Here is a 13318-nt window from a genome sequence, read left to right on the forward strand (position 1 = left end):
TATATCTGAGGAGTTCATCAATACCATATACTTGTCTGAGATGATGTAACTGAGTGGCATGTCCCTTAAGAGCTACAGGGCATAAGAATAGAAAGAATTCATCATTGCCAAAGGTTCCTAGAGGACATGAAGATAAGCTTTTTCTTGAAACATGAATAGAATTTGAAATGAGAAAAAAGGGGTAGAGATATTTAAAAAGAGAGAGATGGCATGGAGAAGATCTATAAGGCAGTAAGAATCTTGACGTGTCCCTGCGATTGTGGGAGTATTAAATTAAATAAAGTGCAAGATGCCTTTTGGTCCACGTCAGAAAAAAAAAAGTTAGAAATACAATTTCAGGTAAAAGCAAATTCCTCCAGAGTTCAAGTAGGTAAATTAAGTGAGTGAAGAAGACTGGGTATATAATGAGAGAGAGTGGAAGAGACTATGGCGTGGTAGAGACCATGGCCAAAGCTCATGAAAAAGAGGACACCACTAAGCTCCAGCCAATTCCAGTGAAAATTACGTTGATCAGAATTCCACTGGCCATATAAAAATTTCTCTCTGAGTCATATCTAGTATGCAGACTACTAATTTTCAATCACTGCTGGACTGCAGAGGGTAAGGACTGCTAGAACTAAAACCTTTAATTTTTATAACTACTTAAGGTTGTAGGACAGAGCTGCAATAGAGAAAAAGTAGCATTTTTTTTTTTTTTTTTTTTTTAGACAGAGTCTCACTCCGTCACCAGGTGCCAGGCCAGAGTGCAGTGGCACGACCTCAGCTCACTGCAATTTCCTCCTCCTGGGTTCAAGCACTTCTGTCTCAGCCTCCCTAGTAGCTGGGACTACAGGCATGTGCCACCACATCCAGCTAATTTTTTGTTGTTGTTGTTAGTAGAGACAGGGTTTCATCATGTTGGCCAGGATGGTCTCGATCTCTTGACCTCGTGATCCACCCACCTTGGCCTCCCAAAGTGCTGGAATTACAGGCGTGAGCCACCGTGCCCAGCCAAAAGTAGCATGTTTTAATCAAGCTACAGAATGTAACATAGGTATATGTAAACTATATTAAATGAAAGGGAGTCGGTAGGGGTTACCAACTGCTATTAAAGTTTTTGCAAACTAAGTTTTAAATGAAATACACCTTACAACTGTATCTGCTGTTTAAACTGGACTAAACAATTTACAATCAAATTTTAGAAAACATTTATTGGCTTAAAATTTCTTCCAACTGTTTCATTTGCTTTTGAAACAAAAAAAAAAGTAACTATATGGCACTTGTCCATTCTAAGGAGGAGGGAATTCTGGATATGCACTTTCCAGGCTTGGCCTCATCAGATACTTGATGAATGAATCTTTATTTGCCATCACTTCCAATTGCCAACAGTGGATGCCACCAGGATATCTTGGTCACATTCATTTATGTACTGTGCCTGATCTGTTTTGGTCCATGAGTCTGGCTAACAGTAAAACCAGGTGGAGCTTGGAGGTTTACAACAGATGCTTTGGGGCTTGCAGATTCCTGAATTTGATAGAGTTCATAAATCACACAAAAATGTCCTATGTCAGTCCACTTCTAGTTTAGGTTTTTCTCCAACATAGTACAAAAGAACTGAAGTTGACACTAAGAGCATAATTTGTAAACCTTCACAATATAAATAGAAGGTTTATTTATCAGAAAAGCTAATATGTCTTATCTTCTCCATCAATAATTCCTGACAGGAGGAGGAGCTGAGTAACAGGTAAGAATGGGGTGGAATAAAGAATTTCACGTGAAGATTACAATAGTATGCTTCTATCTCAGTGCAATGTAACATTCCAGATGTTGACTACATTTCACTCAAAGGCAACTGTTAGAGTATGTGAATAATATAAATTTCTGAGATATAATAGGGCAGCCCTACTTTTTAATGCTGAGAAAATACTTAGAAGACCATCAAATTTTGAAAATATACTAATGAGCTACAGAGTCTGATTAAAACCAAAGGTGTTATGTTTTAAAAACATTCTTTGTGATTTACATAAGTATGGCTTACATTTCATCATTTATGACAATACTTTAAGGCAAATTTTGCAAAGATAGAAAACTCTCGGTAATAAAAACAATTCACAATAGCTCGTCATTAAGTCATTTTCAAAAAGCAAGTTTAAGACCTGAAGACTGTGTAAAAGAAAAGGAAACAGAGAAAAACAGTCCCCATATATTACTGTTCACTTGCTAAAAAGTAAACTACTAAGGCCTCAGAACACAAAACATGATATTTTCAATTATTTAATTTGATAATTATTTATAAATAATAAGTCCATCTAGATGTGAAGCAGATGCAAACAAAGGTGAACATCTCCTGTTAGCAAATTGTGGAGGACAGAGTAGTTGGAAGTATCTTTCATAGACAATACCTCCATGGGAAAGAACATTTTCACATTTTTCAGTTTTGGTTAAGATCAAACTGATCTAATTAATTAGCTTTCTCATCTAATTTATTGCTCAGAATTCCCTTTAGTGAGGCCTGCTTTTCATAAATTTGAAGGAAAGCTATTTGGAGAACAGTCTGGAATTAGACAAAAACAAAAATGGAAAGCTTTTCAAAGATACACCAAAAATTATCTAAGTAACGAAATTGGAATGTCATAAACTATACTGTTACACTATTAATAAGGTGCTATTTATATACAATAACCCAGACTTATAAAATTCATTATATTTGGGATATATAGGACATAATTTATCTAGAGAATTTTAATTAAAATTATATATAACTAATTAGAGGAAAAAAGCCTTTTTTCTCTTCTGAATGTGATAATGTAGCCATATTGATTAGCTATCTGGAAAGGTCATTGTAAATCAAAGAGGTATTAACAAACTTGTAATTAAGTGCGTAAATAACTTTGTTTCATTATTTTCTGATTTTGGAATGACTGCAAAGAGTGGCATACTCTTGCCTATAGAGCATAAAACTGTAAACCTGGTACCTCCAACGGACATTCTAAATCAAAAAGAGCATGCTTGTTAAGTCTAACATGATTACAAAACTGAGACTGAGGCAAAATATTAGTCCAGCTAGATTTTACCTAATCAATTCCTGATAGGAAATTATTTGTATTAAAAAAAAAAAAAAAAAAAAAAAAAAAAACCCTGTTACATTCTTTTACTTACATTCTATTATCAGAGGATATAAAAAAAATCAGGGACCCAGATAACTCAGTACTTGATTGTGACCAACAAGAAAGGAGTGCTTAAATTTAGTTTAGGGAAGAGATACTGAATGACCATAGCACAATCATCTTTTTAAACAAGTAAATATATTACCACAACTTACTGAAAAATTAACTTCTATGTGTACTATGTGCCCTATTGACATCGGTGACTTTGGGGAGTGGCTATAGAAATATAAACTTAATATCAACAGTTTTATCTTTCCTGATCACATTGTTAGAATTTCTTTATTTTAGAAATATTTCAAACAGATAATAAGAAAACTACATACTAAGATTCATCAATGATTTTGTTTATCAACTTCAAGAAAAACAGCAAAACTGATCATCGATTCCCTGCAAACCTTGCTAAGCTTGCCTTGCAGCATAGTGCTTCAGACCTAGTCTCTAGTGAATATTACTCAACTGTTGGTTTGTTTCTCTTAATTCATTTCAAGGACTGGCTTCAAAAATAAAAGAAAAATTTAAAAATGACTCATCCCTGTCTCATCTACTCCTTTTGCTAAACAATGTGCATATCAAATTTCATATTCCATATGCATAGCACAAAGAATGATTCTCTAGGATCGATAACTTAAGTACGGAATTTCAAATATTTTAGGAATCACAGAGGCACCATCATCCTAGTGTTAGGAGGTGAGAGTAAAATTATTTAACCTAAAGATTTCACAAATTCACAAGGGTTTCCACAAGAAGGAGTTCTGCTATCATGACTTATACAAATAGTTGATTGTCCTCATTGTTTATGAATCCATATAAATTCAGACACTTCTGTAAGTTTCTTGGAGAAATATTAACAATAGTTCCGAAAACGTCATTTTACTGAAAGAGTCAAAAACTAAGCATTTACTGGCTGATTTTAGAAAATATTACTTGAGCGCTGCAACCAAAACAAAATACTGGTTCCACATTTCTCACGCAATCAAAGAAGATTATGTGCAAGAACAAATTGCTGTTTTGCAAACAGACTGCAGATGAAAGTAAGAACATTTCTCTGGCAACACAGGACAGACTTCCTGTGTTTAAGTAATGTAAACAAAAACCTGCGGATATCAACGATACAGTTAACAGAGGGTTTGGAGACTATCACATACTTAAAACCATGCCAGCCCAATTGTATCTCCTAACAGATAAGGCATTAATAAACATTCTAAGTGGTTTCTGGCTAAGGCCTGTGGGTAATTTATATAATGCGTATATTTGTAGAAGACCTCTTTTCACCAATGAATATATTTACTTCTCAGAGATAAATTTCAAATCGTATAACCACAGTGTGCCAGCACTGATCAGATAGTATATAGCAATGTATGTCAAAAGAAGCAACACAAACTGAAATCTTTCCCATATGTATGAATATTTGGTAGCTATGTAGATTCAAATATGAGAAAAAGTGCAGCTGTTATTGGCAGTGGACTTACCAGTACTTGTAAGGAAGTTCACATTTCTCATTACACCTTCAGTGTAAGCCCCGGGCTCGTAACTGTCCATTTCACCCGTGACGATGTGAGCAACTCTTGCTGCCCGGCCTCTGATAGCACCCGCAGCACGGTCTAAATTATCAGCATCCTGGTCTCTTAAGGCTATGATACACTTGTTGACATCTTCCAGGATATGGCTTTCTGTAAGCAAATCAATTAAATTAGCTTTTGTGTGTGTGTAAAATCATACAAATATAGCATATTATATTAACTTCTGACTTCAGATAAAGTGCACACTGGAAATGAAGGACTTTGAGAATTATTTTTTAAAAAATGGAGTCATATTTTGCTTATATCCCTTTACCCTTTAATAGCAAAACCCATGAAATATAAAATGTTACATTTTTAAGATAAATTTATATTGACTGCACATTATTTCAGATTCCAGTTCCAGTAGATTAGATTTTAGAGTGACATAGGGGTAGAAATTAAAGAGTTTCTTAATTAAAATGAAAATAAAATATGTTATGATGAAATGCTATATTGTGAATGAAAGCAATATTATAAAACTTATATATACATAAGGTTTTTAAAAGATTGATTTAAACAAGTGAATTCCAGAGAAAGTTGCCTACTCTGAAGAGTGTCTCCTGACCTCCTCTCCATTCTTCTTTAGATGAGTAGGGCATGAAGCTAGTAGGAAGTTATTGTAGCACAATAATATTTTCTTTCTCTATAAACTGATTAATACTCCCGGATAAAACTAACGAGTGAAGATGTGCAAATATGTGGAATATCAACAAACATGGGCAATGATATTTCTAAGAAATTAAAACAATACTAAAAGAATTACTGTTTTGGCTTCTGGCCTTATCACATGAATCCCCACCTAATATCCTTAACAACTATTTCTTTAAAACATATGCAGAGAACTTTTATAACAAAAAGATCTCAGGAATTCCAGAGCGTATTATTAGCTCTTTTTCTCTCTCTGTTGGTCTCTCTCTCTTTCTGTCGGTATCTCTCTTTCTGTCCTTCTCTCTATCTGCTTGTGTATATGTTTTAACTGTGTGTGTGAGCTACAGAGGACAATCACTCCTCGGATTCCTTACAGAATCACTTTTCCCTCTTATTGTACAGAAAATAAAATCAGACTGGGTGTGGTGGCTCACACCTGTAATCCTAGTACTTTGGGAGACCCAGGAAGGAGGATGACTTGGAGCCAGGAGTTTAAGACCAGCCTGGGCAACACAGCAAGACCCTTTCTATACAACAAAATAAATTTAGCCAGGAGTAGCAGCATGTGCCTGTAGTCCTAGCTACTTGGGAAGCTGAGGTGGGAGGATTGATTGAGCCCAGGAGTTAGAAGTTCCAGTGAGCTTTGATCATGCCACTACACTCCAGCCTGGATAAGACAGTGAGGCTCTATCTATCTATTTATCTATTAATATGTATATTTAAAATTTATTTATAAATTTATTCATATATTTAAATTATATGTATATAATTTTTTTAAAAAAGAAAATGAAGTCAAACTGCCATTGAATATGGTCCCTATTGACTTTTTGAGACCTGACTCCTACCATTCTGCTGCAGGCCCCTATGTTTCAGTTATACATATTTTATGATTTCCAAAATCCTTCGTGATCTTCCAAGCCTCTGTCCTGTGGGCATATTAGAACCTTGGCCTAGGCAGTCTGTCCCCTTTGACTTGCTTGCTCAACTCCAAACTATTCTTTCAAGCCACTAGGCAAATGTTCCTGCCTCAGGAAATCCATTCCCTCATTCTTCGTTCCCTACAACAAAACCAGCTTTGTTCCATGTTGTTTGGGATTCACATAAAATGGTGAATTAGAGATTCTTCCCGTGTTTTAATTACTTGTTTATAAAACCATCTCTCTAGTAGAATTTGAAATATATCTGAGGAAAAGAATTTTGTCTTATTCCTTGAGGCAGTCTATGTAGCATATCTGTTATAATACTTGGTACTTGTTAGGCTAACAAGAATGCTTGTTGAATAAATGAAGCTCTCTTATAAGACATTCCTAAATCTTCGGTTATGAACACAGGTGAACACATATCTGTGATCTGAAATTAGGTAAATTTTACCCATATTATGGACATTCAAATCACTTACATGAAAAGTATTGAACTCTGAAAACCTTCATTATAAATTCACGAGATCTTTAACCTAATTGTAACATTCACTTATGAATGTATCATTAAGGCTTATAGTAAATACAGTCACGGTCCAGTCTCAACAGAAAGCATATGCATGTATGTATATTAGCATATTTCCCTGGAACAGAAGCATAGGTTTGAGTTTAGAAGGCATCGTGATAATCATCAGTTTTTAAGAAGTCGACAGATGTGCACTTTAATGACACATTAAGAAGCCACTGTTTTTCCAAGTACATTGGCAAGATTTTTTTTTTTTAACAAATGAAACATCTATATATTCAATGAATGTTTAACCTGTATTCACTAAGGTGCTTACTTTTATATTGCAGAGCTATTTTTCTTAGTCCTATAAAAGTGAAATAATATTTACAGAAAAAACAATGTCCATTCTTGGAAGATTGATAATATATAATAAACTACAATTTCTCTTTAATTAAAGATGAAACTATAGCTTGTACAAACTATTGTTTTCCTAGTGAATTTTGCAGAGAAGAAAATATACAAAGAATATTCACTAACAATGAATGAGTAGTTACCTCTTACTGCAGAAGTATAATCTATATGCTCATGAATTTATTATTTAAAGCAGTGAATAAAAATATAGCAAGAATTTTTCTAATTCTTTTTTTGTTTGGCTTTACAGAAGATTGTGTGATTATTGCTCACAATTAAATAATGCTGTCAGAAGCCATTGTGATAAATCTTGTTGAAGAATTATAGAAGTAAGGCCAGATACGGAAACAAAAGTCTTATATAAATGTATACAGTATGAAAAAAGCAATAAGTGAAAAGAAGCTATAACCAGACTCAACTCAAAGCAGCTATAGTGAGAATGTTGGAGAAGATGTGTAAATGATTTTTGAAATTATTGAGATTAAATATAGCACAAAAGTATTAGAAAAGGTTCACAAATCTTGTATTGTTGTGACACTTTTCCATTACCCTGAATGCTTTACAGAATGCTAGCAACAACTATTTGCATGAAGCTCTAAACATAGAATGCCAGAAAAAGAAAATCAAAATGTTAGGTACCTCCCACATATGCACGATAACTAAACATTAAACACAATTCTCAAAAATGTTTATTTCTTTGCTATTTATATTTCTGGTGAATTTAAGTGGCTAAAAAACCTTCACGAAGGCTTGAGTTTTTAGGCCTGGCTACACAGCCTTTAAACCTCTAGGAAAGAAAAAAAATGCCAAATACCTTATATACAACTTCCTACAGTTGAATCCCTTTAGACTTTGCTGCTGATGGAATGGGTTTACTATTTAAACACAGCAAAAGTCATTTGGCTCTCTCCTCAAATTATTTTTTTTTTCTAAAGTAGATGTACTTGAATTCAACAATTGCCTCATTTTTAAAATGAGGTTAAAAGAAAGAGAATATGTTATTATAGAACAAGCACATTTAGAATATCATGTTTTGAAGGATTGTCACATAGTGAAGATTTTTCTTAACAGCTTCAGAGTATCGGCTTAACATTTGCTCTGAGGTGAGGGGTGGAATGTCCTGGTGTTAGTGTAAATGCTGAAATGCATTCATTTAAGAGGAAAGAATTGCTGAATTATTAGCAGTTTCTATCAGTCATTTTATAGCCACCTTGAGATGCAAAAGGTGATTTCTATTATGTTGGAAAATTGTAATACACAAGACAATAAGGGAACTGATCTTTGACTAAAAGGTACTTTCTTTGGTGCAAGCTTCTCTGGCTAACTCCATGTTCAGTCACTGCAGCAAGTGTAGCACAGTAAAATTCTGAAATGCATTTTTTAAATTATAATTTTTTCTAGCTGTTCAGTTTTATGTGTGTGTATCACCCAGGATGGAGTGCAGTGGCATAATCATAGCTCATTGCAACCTCAAACTCCTGGGCCCAATTGATCATCCCACCTCAGGCTCCCAAGCAGCTAGAACTACAGGAACTCTCCACCATGCGTGGCTATTTCAATTTTTTATAGAGACAGGGTCTTGCTATGCTGCTCAGGCTGGTATCAAACTCCTTGCCTCAAGCGATCCTCCTACCTCAGACTCCTAAAGTGTTGAGATTACTGGAATGAATCCCTGCACCTGGCTGGTTTTCAACAAGTAAAGCCAGAATTTAAAGGTCAAATCTATTGTCCCAGGGAAAGTAGGAAACAAACAAAATTCAGTGAGAACAAAAATGTAAATCATTGGCTTTCGAAAGCCAAAGTAGAATTTTGCAAGTCTGTAGTACAGAGAACAGACTGAAAGTAGAAGCACATTTTGTTTGCAAAAGCTAGACTTGGTTGAGAGGTAAAAGTTTCTCTTTTTTAATCCCTGAAGTAGAACTTTGAATATATCAATGGCAAAGCCTTAAGGGGAAAAGAGTTTATGCTATAATCCATCAAGTGAGGAATAATACACTATCAACAGTTTCCTCCCCTGAAATCTAGATACACAAGACAAAGATTCAGAGAAGGGAAGAAGAAGAGGGAAAAAAGATATTAACCAGTTTTTCTAAAGAAACTGAATTATAATCCAAAATAGATTGAATTTTCTAAATGGGCAAGATTAAGTTTAGCTACCCAGTGTATATAAGCTCAGAGAGTTAAGCGAAATTTAATTACGTGAAAACAAGTTTCCATTTTTGCATACCTGGCTCCATAGCTATAAATAAAAAACACATTGCATAGGCAACTACACAAATGTTTAACAAACAAAAACAAGAATACAGTAATTTTTCTGTCTTATTTACCCAAATTACATGAAATTAAAAAAGAGAATGCATTAGTATGTATGTAAGTTAATTGTTGTTTATCTATCTACTTAAAGATGGTCAAAATTTGCTTGACAAGAGTTTAATTATGATGATTAGTTTTCAAATTAAACAATATCCCATAGAAAGATATAAGCAAAACCTAGTTTAAGAATACAGAGTATGCATATAGTTAAATGTAAAATGAAAGATTTCTTGTTCCTATTTTACATCCTAAATCCTTTCTTCCGTCTCTTCTCTCCAAATTCTTACTATATGTTAGAAAATGTAGATGGTATAAAAGATATATAAAGCACAGTCCCTGTCTGCAAAGGGTTCACAGTCTAGCAACCAGAAAATAATGCACTTTTTATTTTATTGTCTCTTATTCCGCCCAAAATACAATAGTCAAAATTGTACTCACTTTGTCATTTTACTAAGGTTTTGTTAAACTTTATCACAAAATTTGCCCAGTTTCTTTCCACTGCAAGCTGTTTATTCTTGAGCTTTTAGACAGCTCGAATTTACTTGACTTTTGACAATAATCAAAAGAAAAATGAAGTCTAATATTGCTATTCCCAAGCCAATTATCAACAATACTTTTATGACCTCTGCAGCACTTATTCACATACAATTCTGTAGAAACACACACACACACTCACACACAGACACACACACACACACACAGAGTCATTGAAAGCTTCATAGTTCTCTGGATATGTCTTAAGCAGGCTCTTGCAACAACTTGTGAAGTTGTTAAGGAATTTATCAAAAGCTTGGAAATAAAAAAATGAACTATTGCTTGTCCTTTCAATGTCCTGCAGAGCTGACATTGCAATCAGGCACACCTGGCAAATACCTAATTCTCCAGGAGTGCGTATCTTTGTTTCACTTGCTATTAGTGTTGATTATTTTACAACTCTGTAAGAGTTAACACTTTTTATTTTTTAACTGATGACCATGTAAATGATTCTTGTTACAAAAAATGTATTTATAAAAATTTATAAAAATATATTTTTGTAACAAAAATCATAGGAATTCTTTTTATAGAGATGGGAATTATTTTTATAGAAAAGATAATCCTAAAGGCTACCACTTCATTGCACTGTAGGGCATTAACCAGTTTTGTTTCTAAATGAGAAATTTTATTGAATCAGTGTTTCTTCATCTAAATTTTTTAAACAAGGCTTATTACTTTAGTGGGTCTCAAAAATAAAATTTTTGGCACATGCTCAAGTTAAATTTATAAAAGCCATGCTTTCAAATTTAGAAAATTATCCCATAGACTGCATACCTTGACTTGGAAGCTACTGATTTTTCAATTAGAGTGCTTTGTAGAATAAAAGACAAAAAGCAAAAATTTTATGTTAAATCATAAACCTACATTTGAAATGCAGAACTAAAAACCTTCTATAAGATAATGGAGAAGAAATTCTAGGTGATCTTGGGTTTGGTAAGAACTTTTAAAATATAACACCAAAAACATAATTAACAAAATTTTAAAAATGAATACATTGGACTTCATTAAAATTTAAAACTTCTACTCTGCAAAAGACGCTTAAAGAATAAAAAGCCACAGACTGGAAGATAACATCTGCAAAACACTTATATTATGCAGGACTGGTATCAACGATGTACAAATAATTCTTAAAATTTAATAAAAAGACAATAACTCAATTAAAAAATGAGCAGAAGATATGAGCAGGCACCTCACCAAAGACATACAGATGACAAGCACACAAAAAGACGGTCAACATCATTTATCATCAAGGAATTTGAATTCAAAACAACATATTGCACATCTATTAGAATGACTAAAATTTAAAACACTGATAACACTAAATACTGGTGAAAATGTAGAGCAATAAGAACTCTCATTCATTGCTGAAGAACATGCAAAACGGCACTTTGGAAGACAGTTTGGAATGCCGCTTTGGAAGAGATTTCAGCAGTTTCTAACAAAAGTAAAGATGCTTTTACTATACAATATAGCAACCACACTCCTTAGCATTCACCTAAATAAATTTAAAACTTAACATCCCCACAAAGCCTGCACGTGTGTCTTTGTAGCAGATTTATAATTGCCAAAACTTAGACACAATCAACATGTTCTTCACCAGGTGAATGGATAAATAAACTGGAACATCCAGCCAATGGATGTACAAAAAGCAATGAAAAATGATATATCAAACCAAAAAAAGATACGCAGGAAATTTAAATGCATAATGTTAATGAAATAAGTCCATCCGAAAGGCTACATACTGTATGATTGCAATTATATGTCATTCTGGAAATGGCAGCACTATGAGGACAATAAAATTCCTAGGGAATGTAGAATGTATAGGTAGAGCACAGAGGATTTTCTAGGTAGTAAAACTGTTCTGTATAATACTGCAGTGGTAAATACATGTCAATATACATTTGTCAAACTCCATAGAATTTACTACACAGGGTGAACTCTTCTGTAAACTGTAGGGTATACTTAATGGTAATGTATCAGTATTAGTTCATCAATAGTAACAATAAAGGATGTTCTTCAAACATTCTATATTCAGTGTCAAGTCCACTTTAGACCTTAAATAAGCACTGTTCAGCTTCTAAAATTAGAATAAAAATATTCAATTAAATACATTATTTACAGACGTCTACAAATAATGAAGTAGGAATTATGAACATACTTCAATTTTCGGAGAATATAACTAAGAAAAAGTTTGGTGCTATTCTTTCCCCAAGTTTCTAGGCATCACAGAGTAACATCTTCTGGTTGTCAACTGGTTTCTTGGAGTTTGTAACAAACACAGTTTGAGTATCTCTTGTTTTCCCAGCATTGTGTTAGGCAACATATACACAACATTTTGTTTAATTCTCATAACAATTCCAAGAGATAGATCTGTTACATTTCATTTTTATAGCTGAAGCAAAATGGAGACTTTGAGCAGATAAGTATCTTCTCAAAATTCATAAAGTTATAGTAATTTGAGTCATAACTCAAAATCAAGGTTTGTCTAACCTGCTAATCTTCTATAAAAATGCTAATATCTCATCTGACTTCAAGATAAGTTGATTCTATATCATTCAGCTATTCCAAATGTATAATGGAAAGGGAAAATTAATGGTTTTAAATACTTTCTAAATTTTATAGAAACAGTAAAAAAAGATTGTCTAGACTATTATAATCTATAGTTGAATGCACTATGAGTTTTCACATTAATTTTCATTGGACATAAGATAATCATCTACGCATTTCAGAAGGATAATTTTAATTCTGCAAAGCTCGCAATGACTATCCTCTGGTAATGTTAATATTCTGGCTCTGTAATAAGAAACCATCATAGCTAGAGGGAACCTCCAGTATTCTAGAAACATCACCAGGAAGGTGGCCATAGAAGAATAAATAAACAAATGAAGTTTAGTGCCTTAGCTACTTAGCTATTCTGGTGCACGAGTGAAGTCTAGGTTATTGCATTTTGTGCTATTCTTATGCTGACAAACCAACAGGAAAAGTGAAACAAACCTTAGGCATTCTCACTCAGACCATACTCTTTTCCATCAACTCCTCTAATACTGAGCTTTTCCATGTTAATTGTCCCATTGCTTCCTCTCCCATAGACTGAGAACCTATTAACATCTAATAATAAAGCCCTGGGTTAAAAAAAAAGAGAGAAAGAAGAAAACAGAAAGCTTTCAGGATATTACCAGATTGAACATCAGGATTGTCAGCAGGAACAGACAGTAGTGAGCAATTCTCCCATATTATGCAATAAAACCATTCAATTCCTGCACACTGGATGCTAATGTTGGA

At 33.7% G+C, this 13318-nt stretch overlaps 1 protein-coding gene across 3 annotated transcripts in view; it reads right to left on the minus strand.

The window, feature by feature from the left end:
* CTNNA3 (catenin alpha 3) overlaps positions 1–13318 on the minus strand; it is a 1771160-nt gene that overhangs the window by 471716 nt on the left and 1286126 nt on the right. For all 3 annotated transcript variants that reach the window (XM_017502077.2, XM_017502076.2, XM_017502078.2), the window contains one exon: positions 4616–4816. In XM_017502077.2, the coding sequence (XP_017357566.1) occupies positions 4616–4816 (201 nt within the window). The remainder of the gene's footprint in view (positions 1–4615; positions 4817–13318) is intronic.

Source organism: Cebus imitator, unplaced genomic scaffold, assembly GCF_001604975.1.
Source record: "Cebus imitator isolate Cc_AM_T3 unplaced genomic scaffold, Cebus_imitator-1.0 Scaffold290, whole genome shotgun sequence".
Lineage (NCBI taxonomy): Eukaryota > Metazoa > Chordata > Mammalia > Primates > Cebidae > Cebus > Cebus imitator.